This window comes from Boleophthalmus pectinirostris, unplaced genomic scaffold (genome assembly GCF_026225935.1).
Source record: "Boleophthalmus pectinirostris isolate CB_2022bp ecotype Guang Dong unplaced genomic scaffold, ASM2622593v1 HiC_scaffold_22, whole genome shotgun sequence".
Lineage (NCBI taxonomy): Eukaryota > Metazoa > Chordata > Actinopteri > Gobiiformes > Gobiidae > Boleophthalmus > Boleophthalmus pectinirostris.
The window spans coordinates 1103078-1113939 of record NW_026571190.1 but is presented as its reverse complement, the minus strand read 5'-3'; the positions used below and the strand labels follow the sequence as shown (position 1 = coordinate 1113939).

The window sequence follows — 10862 nt, the reverse complement described above, 5'->3', positions numbered from 1 at the left end:
TAACTTAACTAGATATTATTTTATTTTTTTATTTTTTTCAGTGTGTGTGCATTGTTGTCTCCATAATAACTGCTGAACATTCCACCATAGAGATACATGTAGAACACCCTCAGCGTGATGTCACTGTGGAGTCGTTTGAAATTATAAGAACAGTACAACACAATGTGGTGATGTGACATGAAGGGGGCGTGTCCAGAGCAGAGAGTTGAGTGCGTGTGGGGAGCGCTCAGGCTGGAGGTTTATCTGAGCGCGCTCCTTATCTCCTCAGTCACATGACCGCCGCGGGGCCTGACCTGTCTGTGTACGTGAGGCTGATAACAGGAGACAGACAGGACCGGGCTCTCCAGCGGGACCTGCGACTCCCACCATAGCACACTCCTTTAACACTTCATCACAGCAGATACCTGAACTCAAGCTGCTTCAGAGAGAGTTTAGTGTCCTCAAAATGACCTCCAAAGCTCAAAACGCTCTGTTCCACCTTGTGATGTCATGAAGTGAAGTGAAGAACTCAGCCTAAATGTGCAGGGTTTGTGTGTTAAACATGTGTAAATGAAACAAACACAACTCCACGTGTGTTTGTGATGAGGAGACAACATTAGAATCATGTGAGGAGAACAGAGGACAGTAAAATATGAATCCTTATGTAAAAGTCCATTTTAATTACGTAACTATTCCTGACATTTCTTTCTCTTAAAAATGTTAAATCGTGGGCTATTTTATTATTTCATTTTCACATGTGTTGTCACATACAGTACTGAGCTTCACTGTCATAAAGTGAAGTGTGCCGGGTTGTTTCATATTTGTTTGGCCGTCAAAGGATTATTATTTGAATATATCTGACATAGGTTCCTCATCACAAACACACCTGGAGTTGGGTTTTGTTTCTTCTCTCGAACAGAAAACACCCTGTTCCACCTCGTGATGTCATGTGGTAATACAGGAAGTGCCCCACTATGTTTTTAATCTCCATACACCTTCACTAAGAAAAAATAAATAAATAAATAAACTTCATGACATAACAAGGTGGAACAGAGCATTTTGAGCTTTGAAGATGTAGACAGACCAATAATGCAGAGTTACTTGAGTGAAACAAAACCCAACTCCAGGTGGGTTTTTGAGGAGGGAACAACATTGTAACATGACTAAAAACTCACAAGTCATTTTTCTGTAATATAGAACCTTTATCATGACAAAATCTTCAATTTGATCATTTTTTAAAAAGGAAATTTGTAAAAATAAGTATTTATGAGAACACTAAAGGCCCTGTACACATCTAATTATAAAAGGTTTTGTTGTTTGATAATCAGGAAGTGCACATTAACATGCTAGTTGTTGCTAGTTTATAAATTAGGATGCTCTGAAAGCATAAGGTAAGTGAGGAATGATGTGGACCACTGCAATGAACCAGAGTGCAAAAATCAGGTATAATGCCTTTAATAATCGGCTCAGCTGTGGGGCCCCTGGTGGCTGGGGGCCCTCTGCATGCGCCCTGTGTGTATGTGTGTGCGCACTGTGGCCTAGGGGAGCGGAGTAAGTGAAATATCGGGGCCTGATTATTGTGGGCTGCCGGCGGTTGCTAGGGCCGTGCTCCTGTTGCTAGGGGGACTAAATCATCTGGCATTATTTGATTTCTGTTCCAGATATGAAAGCGTTACCGTGGCGATTAAATGTCTCCCAGCGCTGAGCCGGGGGTAAAGAGAGAGGAGACAGATTGGTGAGGTGTGTGTGTGTGTGTGTGTGTGTGTGTGAGTGTGTGTGAGTGTGTGTGTGTGTGAGTGTGTGTGAGTGTGTGTGAGTAAGATGTGTATGTAAGATGTGTGTGTTTTGAATGTAATAAATGCGAGTGCACCTACAGACTGGTCGACCGAGACTCTTTTCTATCCATCGTTTTCAGCGAGAGGAAGAATGAAGACTGTGAATGTAAAGGTTAAAGAGGAGCCACTCTGCACAATCCACTTTTTGGAGCTTTCTCCTGTAATAATGTTCCCTCATCAAAAACAAACCTGAAGAGGTTTTAGATGTCATCTATGCATATTTGAATAATTGAGTGATCTCTCCTTGGCCCTATACAAACCTTCCTTACAGTTAGCAGTAAAGTTCTGTCCAAGGCTCCGCCCACAAGCCCATGGCTTCCACACAGCAATTCTCTATAAATACACAAAAACATGTTACAAAACAGCACAGAGGAGCTGTACAAACCTGCAGTGATGTGCAATCATTTGATTAGCAGGATACACACTGATTGTTTTGTGATAGTGCTCTGAAGGGAGAGTGTCTTAGTGTGGGGAGCAAGGGAAGACTGAGAGTGTCAAACTAAACTAAAACGTATAAAACATGTTAAAACATTGTTTCAAATTTTGAAAACAATAAAAGGCAACACAGTGATAGAATTGTACAGAACAGAACATGAACACGTCTCACAGAGACAGCTCCTCTAACACCTGAACACAAACAGGACAGAGGACAAGACTCTGTCCCCTGAAACATGCTCTGTGTGACAGTGTGTTCACTCTGGAGCTGCTCTTCACTGCACCTCCAGTGTGTGGAGCCCTGTCGACTTATTTATTTATTTATTTATTTATTTGAAACAGGGACAGCGCACAATAAACTGACTTCAAGCCAGTATATTTCCCACATTTCACTGGAACTGAAGTTTGGACCTGAGGATCTAGACAGAGTCCTCCTCCAGCCTGCAGATCAAGACACATCCAGTGTGTCTCATTCTCAGGTTAGGAACAGACCAGGCCTCATGTGAAGCTCAGAACCTTCAGAATTCCATCCATGAGCTGCAGAGGCTGCACTGGCACTGACTCATGAGAGTGTCACACTTCTGTGGGAACATCTGTAGATCACCATGTCACCTTGAATTGTTATGAACAAGCTCGATTATCTGAAGAATGTATTCAAATGTTTAATAAGTTTCAGTTTTGTTTTTGTCTCCACTCCCTTTGCTCTCCATGCTAAGTCACTCCTCCTTCTGAGTGACATCACAGCACATTCAGCTTGAATCGCACTAAAAAAACTACTGCATGATTTTGCATAATATTCCATCTTTAAAAGTACTTTTCTTATTTGTTTGTAGCCAGTTCAGTAAATGATCCCCAGGGTTCGAGTGTGGTTTTCTCCTGCTGCTGTGTCCAGGCTCATGTCTCACCTCAGCTCCTCAGGACACAGACACGTGAAGACGGGACTGTCCCATTTCTGTTTTTGTGCACTCACATACATTCTTGGACAATATTTACTTGTACTTCTACTTGAGTAATATTATTTTGAAGCACTAGTACTCTTACTTAAGAACAATTGTGGCTACTTTACACAGCGTAAGATCCCACGGACACACAGTGAGGGCACCTGACACACAGGGACATTTTCCAGCGTGTTTGTAGGGGTTGGCACTACAGGATTAGCAGCAAGAATCAGAGCTGATGGACACAAAAAGGACATTGTTATATTACTTACTGCAAACATCCAGTTCCATTCAGATTTTAATAATCAGCCATGTTCTCCCTTGTAGAGTTGAGAAGCCCCACTCTGGGCCCCTAGAGGACCCCTGGACCCCCCCTCCCTGAGCCCAGACACTGGGGAACACTGGCACATCTGGAAAGAGCGTTGGATGCGCTTGAGCGTCAGGAAGTTTTCACACTTCACGAGTCGTTAACCTGTGGACCTACAGGGGGCAGCGGGGGGGTCTGATGGACGTGGGAACAGGCAGAGGAAGAGCATCAGAGAGACAGGAGCACCCTGCACACGGTCTGCTCCTGTCGGTCTGCTCCTGTCTGTGCGGCTGCAGAGCTGAGGTTCCTAAGCCACACTGTAATTTCTGATGTATGTATACTGCAGTATACTACAGTATAGTAAAGTGTAGTACAGTGTAGTACAGTGTGTGTGTGTAGTGAGAGACAGTCGTGTTTGTGTTTGTGCTCTGACTCTTGTTGAAATGCACAGTGCTGCACACACATTTCAGGATCCTCCCAAGGTGAGTGAGGCCCCTGAGTGAGGCCCCTGAGTGAGGCCCCTGAGTGTGGATCCAGGCATAGATATAGTATAAATTGAATTCACAGAGGATGGCACAGAAGAAGAGGACTGTCAGGTGTCCACTGGAACAGCACAGAGGACACAGAGGACACAGAGGTGACAGAGGACAAAGAGGACACAGAGGACACAGGACACAGAGGACACAGAGGACACAGAGGTGACAGAGGACACAGGACACAGAGGTGACAGAGGACACAGGACACAGAGGTGACAGAGGACACAGTGGACACAGAGGTGACAGAGGACAAAGAGGACACAGTGAACACAGAGGTGACAGAGGACAAAGAGGACACAGAGGACACAGAGGTGACAGAGGACACAGAGGTGACAGAGGACACAGAGGACACAGAGGTGACAGAGGACACAGTGGACACAGAGGTGACAGAGGACAAAGAGGACACAGAGGACACAGAGGACACAGACACAGAGGACACAGAGGTGACAGAGGACAAAGAGGACACAGAGGACACAGAGGTGACAGAGGACACAGGACACAGAGGTGACAGAGGACACAGAGGACACAGAGGTGACAGAGGACAAAGAGGACACAGAGGACACAGAGGTGACAGAGGACACAGGACACAGAGGACACAGAGTCAGGGGTTGGTGGATTGTGGTGTTGTGGTGACACTTTATGAGTGTGGTGGTGTTTGTGAGTGTTAGTGGTGGAGAAGCTGATGGCACAGATTGGCAACCTCAGCCTCAGTCTGCCCCAGGGCAGCTGTGGCTGCTGTAGAAGCTCACCACCAATGAATGAAGAATGAAGTGTGACAGGACTGTGAGCGTGTGACTGGTCACTGTTCCTCATATGTGCTTCACTGTAGTGACCCCTGCACACGACCAGTGTGCACCAGAGGTCACACACACTCACTGTGTGTGGACACACCCACCTCAGAAGCGTGTGTATTGTGTGTATGTGTGTGTGTACGTGCCGCTCCTCCGGGTCTTCCCCGGTGCTGCTGTGCTCTCTGCCGCCTCTCAGCTGTCTCTGGGCGGTGTCTCTGGGGAGCTCTCGCGGGGGACTGGGGGGTGGAGCAGAGTGGAGGTGCTAAATTAGCTGCTGATCCGCGCTCAGTGCGCACGCACGGATCTCATTACCGCGTCTGCCGCTTAATATTCGAGGCATGGCTGCGCGCGCGCGCCTCAGATTTATCAAATGGGAAAATGAATGTGTGATGATGAGCGCGATTGAAAGCGGCGCCGCTGACAGCGCTGACGCCGCGCTAATTAGGAAGAAAAATGATGGCGTCCGCTGCATAATAGAGCAAAAACAATTTGCACTGGCCCCGCGCGCACGCAGCGTGCACGCCCACGTTTAACTCACAGGAAACGCGTTTAATGACGCTCGCGCTCACATATGTCAGGGGCGCGCATCGTGGGGTCACGGAGTGGACAGCGGCTGGGTCACGTGCTCCTCTGCCCTGGGCTTCACGTGCGTCTGAAGAGTGTTTCCCATCGTGCACCTCTGTTTGTATTTGTCTGTTTACTCACTGTTAATGGAGGCTTTACGGACGCGCGCGCGCATCTGCCGTCACGTGCCCCGTTTAAACTGTTCCTCAGAGATAGCGCGGGGCCCCTGAGCCCGTCCCCGGGGCCCCTCCGTCAGAGCAGCTGACGGGCGCGCGCCTGTCCCATTATGTGAACACATGATCAACGGCGCGATACCGCGCGACATCAGTACGAGGCGCGGAACAACGCGCGGAACAACGCGAGGAACAACGCGAGGAACAATGCGAGGAACAATGCGCGCTATCAGCGCATCTGTCTCAATAGAGAAGATTGTGCGCGCTCACGCACGCGCGCCGCTGCCGCGCCTTTTATTCGTCCATTTCAATGTGACACGCGCCTTTCATGCTAATTCTATTATTCTCGACTTTATGTGATCTCATATCAGCCACGTGCTGCGGAATAACGGGCCAGAGGCGCGGAGGCCGCTGGGAAAATAATCACTTTAATATCAGACCGTGACAGGACCGCGGCCCCGAGACACTCAGACATCTGTACAGCAATACACACGGGCCCCGGGCCCCACAGAGCCACCATCAGTAACAACAAGTTTATTATCAAAATGAGCACATATAAATATCTCTCATGTACAATCTCTGAGGATTCTCTGGTCCCAAAACAACCTGCTTAAAGGGCTCCTCTCACCGGGCCCCCAGGGGCCCAGGAGAGTCCAGAAAGAGCATTAGGACTGGTTCTGTTTCCAACCAGAACCAGCCAGAAAGTGTCCCTTGGGGGCCACAATCTGGTCCTGAGAGCATGACTTTGGAATGTAGAGAAGAGAGGTCTGTGTTCAGTCCAGGGCCCCTGGTGCTTCTGTGATGCAGGTGTCTGCAGGGCCACAGTGAAGGTCCGGAGTGAGGGATTTGGGGGCCCTAGGACTATGGCCCCTGTCACTGTCTCTTCTGTGGTCCTCACTGTGGCCCTCATCTCTATTAGTCTCTGCCCTCTGCTCCTCCACTGAGGGCCCCCCCTCCATGGAGTGCTCCTCCATGGGGCCCTCCGCTGTGGGGCCGTCCTCTGAAGCACCACCCTGTGCTGGCTCTGTCTCCATGTGTGGTGGGCTGGGGGCAACTGGAAGGGAGAGGTTGGAGTTAGGTCTGTCCAGGTCCCCAAGGGCCCTCAGTGCGGTCTGAGGCACCAGAAAGCCCAGGGGCTGGTGTGTGATGGGGTAGAGTAGGAAGTGTCCCTTGCCCAGCAGTGTGGTGGGCCCCTGGGCCCTGCGGCGCGGGGAATCAGACAGCAGGCTCTCCACACTGAAAGGGTTGTGTTTGTGCAGGGGCCTTGGCTCGAGGCCCTGGCTGTGTATGCTGTGAGGGGAGGCTGGTTCCTGGGGGCCTCTCGGTTTCTGCAGTGGACTAAGTTGACCGGACTCACTGGCCTTGGGGTCGGGGAGCTTGATGTGTAGGGGCCCCTGCTGCTCCGTGTCAGTGAACTGGGACACTCCACTGTCACTCTCGGAGCCGCCCGGAGTGTGCAGATCTACGGGGCCCCTGGAGCCCTTGAGCAGTTTGCGCTCCTGTTTGCGTCTTTTCTTGTCGGCACGCTCTCTCTCTCTGCGGGCGATCTCCTCGGGGCCCATGGGCTCCCCGCTGCAGGTGGTGGGGTGAGAGTTATGTGCCGGGCGCCCGGGGCCCTTCTTTGTGTTCTCCTTTTTCCTCCATTTGGCCCTTCGGTTCTGGAACCACACCTGAGGGCCACACACACGTTATCAACATGTACTGTAATACTTACAACATTAGTACTACTCTACTGGAAGAAACATAGAGTACTGTAGTACTGTAGTACTACAGTGTAGTGCGCGGTAGTACAGTAGTACAGAAGTACAGTAGTATAGTAGAAGAGTAGTAGTAGTAGTAGTATTTGTAGTAGTAGTAGTAGTAGTAGTAGTAGTAGTAGTAGTAGTAGTAGTAGTAGTAGTAGTAGTAGTAGTAGTAGTAGTAGTAGTAGTAGTAGTAGTAGTAGTAGTAGTAGTAGTAGTAGTAGTAGTAGTAGTAGTAGTAGATGTAGTAGTAGTAGTAGTAGTAGTAGTAGTAGTAGTAGTAGTAGTAGTAGTAGTAGTAGTAGTAGTAGTAGTAGTAGTAGTAAGTAGTAGTAGTAGTAGTAGTAGTAAGTAGTAGTAGTAGTAGTAGTAGTAGTAGTAGTAGTAGTAGTAGTAGTAGTAGTAGTAGTAGTAGTAGTAGTAGTAGTAGTAGTAGTAGTAGTAGTAGTAGTAGTAGTAGTAGTAGTAGTAGTAGTAGTAGTAGTAGTAGTACCTGTACTCGTGACTCGACCAAGTCGAGCCTGAGGGCCAGGGCCTCTCTCATGAACACGTCGGGGTAGTGGCTCTGGGTGAAGGCCTTCTCCAGCTCCTCTAGCTGCCAGCCCGTGAAGTTAGTGCGAGTGCGCCGCCGCTTACAGCCTGGGCTCTCCTCCTTGTCCTCGCCCACCTCTGCACACAGCACAAGTACACGCAAAAAAGTACTTTTAAATACACCAGCAGTACCTTTTAAATACACCAGCAGTACTTTTAAATACACCAGGCCCAGCACAGCTACTGAAATACACATAAACACACAGTATAAACACACTGGGGACATTACACACACCTCACCCGAAACCCTAACCCTAACACACTACTCTAATACACACCACACTAACACACACTACTCTAACACACACCACACTAACACACACTACTCTAACACACACCCTAAACACACTCTAAACACACACACACATGTGGACCTGACGACACACTGAGTGCAGGATTTGTCTTTTTGCTTTTTGCTTTGGTCCAGAGAACATCTTTAAACTGTACGACATCTGACATTGTGTGTCTTCACGCACACATGACGGCTTCTTTATACGTGCTGGACTATGTGTGTGTGATTAATCAGCAGCAGTCCTCACACACACACACACACACACACACACACACACACACACACACACACACACACACACACACACACTGAGTTAAGAGAAGCCGGGGAGCAGGGTACAGGAGGAGGTGCAGGTCAGTGGCACACGTCTGCTCTCCTGCCCTCTGCCCTCACACTCACACTCAGCTCATGAGGGAGCTCCACACGCACAACTGTCCTGACCCGTGTCTCCACTGATGCCACATGAACTTTATAAAGTCACATTTAAATATTTATATTTATTTAGAACATATTTCTATACAGAGTGATCCCACATTAATCCACACATCTTCTGGTGTATTGGTGTTTAGGGTTGTAACATGTCCACACTGCAGCTTGTGGCAGGTTCGTCAGAAGTATACAAAATCAGATCCTAACCAATACTCAAACTAGTATCGAAACTCAATACTCATTTGTGCAGGTATCAATACTAAAGGAGTCACACTGACAGTGTTATGTGTAAGAGCACATGGACCACTGAGGGATTTAAACACAACAGAACAACAGAAAAGAAAGTACTATGATCTGCTGTTGAAACTCACATTCTATTGTCTAAATACAGTTTTGTTTTAGTTTTTTTTTTGTTGTTGTTGTTTTTAAATTATCATTGTGACATCAGAATCAGTATCGAGTATCGTGTCTGTTCCTTAGTATCTCTGGCAGTTCACAGCTGCTGTGAGTCCAGGGACACACGGCCTCTACACATGAACATTCTTCTAATTCACTGGTTTTCACTGGTTTCCATGAGTTTCACAATGATGAAGAATTGAGACAATTGCCATAGAAATTAACAATTCTAAACGATTAAATATAATAATAAAAATTTTAATATTTCAACTGAGTAACATTACATAAATAATACAATTCATAACATTTATTTTACCAATAAATTTACCAAAATATATTTAAACATATACAATAATTAAAGCTCTACAAATCTGTTAGCTGTTTGATGGCAACGCTTAAATGTGCTGTAACTCTCAATAAAATTATATATATATATATATATATATATATATATATATATATATATATATATATATATATATATATATATTATATATATATATATTTAAATGACATATTAGAATTTCATAACTCGTACATATTTTAAGAAAAAAATGTGAATTCTAATAGAAAGGCTGAATTCATGAGTTGCAGTGTTTTCTTTTGGCTCATACATCTAAATATGATCATTTCAAATCTTTTGTCATTTCACTATAATCTATCATTTCATAGAACAAATATTACATTTTTTTGTAACTAATTTGTATTCAAATTTGCAACTCAGAATTGTATTTTCATTTTGATCTTTATAGCTTTATGCACTATCTGTTCTAATTTGGAGATTCAGTTGTGTGTAGGTCTGTCTAAATATTTTCCTCAAACTAAAAATATGGGAGTCATATTTTGGGAGCGGAGAGCACCCAAGGGAGCGTCCTACAGTGGCCAAATTTTTTATTCATATTTCAGATTTATGACCGTCAGGCCTAAAGCTCAGGAGAGCTCAGAGAGAGGACTGGAGCCTTCAGCTTTAGTGCAAAGTTGAGCGGATAATAATAATAATAACACTAATAATAATAATGATAGAAATACATGCAGAAATGTACACACATCTTATGGTTTTGTTTCGTATAAAATATTAAATAATTATTGTGACTTAAAAAAAAAATCTGACATTTTAGTTTAAACCAAAAATGAGATTTTAATCACGTTTTCTTGTGCTGGAAAGGCCTGTGTGTTCTCTTTTTCTGCTCTACGGTACTGGATGTGAGCAGACCGAGCACAACCGCACAGTCTGAGTAAAACAAGAGGAGAGGTTTAGAAGGTTGGAGCAGCGCGAGGTGCTCTGGTGCTTCTGGACACGGTTTGAGAACAGGGAACAGATACGTGTGGCACTTATGGCCTTTTGGTTTACAATACAACGGGATTTTATGAGGAAATAAAATCTGTGTTTTTATAACTAACAGGCTCTTGACCAATTTCCCAGAGCGGACAAAAGGACGCGCGGCTTTGGCTCTGTTCTCCAACTTCATTTTAGCACTTTAAAACTGCGCGTAAAACTCACTTTTCACCACCGAAAACACAAGTGACGCATCCCGCGTGGAGCCGCGGTGAAGTGCGCGTGTGTCCGTGCCCGTAGTGTCCGTGCGTAAAGGCGGACCTACCTGAGAAGGAGAAGCGCTGTGAATCCGACAGCAGCGTCCCGGAGCCCAGCACCGCGGCGGAGCACGAGCCGCTCAGTAATCCGTCTATGGAGAAGGGCAGCGCGGCCGCGGACTGCAGCGGCCCGCCGCTCAGCTCGTACACCGGCGGCTGCTGCGGGAGAGGACGCGGGCCCAGCGGGTACGGGAAGCCCACCAGCCCGCCCAGGGAGCCTCCAAACGGGGCGTGAGGATGCTCGAGGACCCGGCTGTCCAT

At 46.6% G+C, this 10862-nt stretch overlaps 1 protein-coding gene across 1 annotated transcript; it reads right to left on the bottom strand.

Moving 5' to 3' along the window:
- Positions 1-6331: 6331 nt before the first annotated feature.
- On the bottom strand, positions 6332-10862 carry LOC110157764 (homeobox protein unc-4 homolog). The gene is made up of 3 exons (XM_055157960.1): positions 10610-10862; positions 7794-7969; positions 6332-7228 (listed from the first exon to the last, which is right to left on the bottom strand). Exons 1-3 carry the CDS (start codon positions 10860-10862, stop codon positions 6332-6334), a joined length of 1326 nt encoding a protein of 441 aa, XP_055013935.1.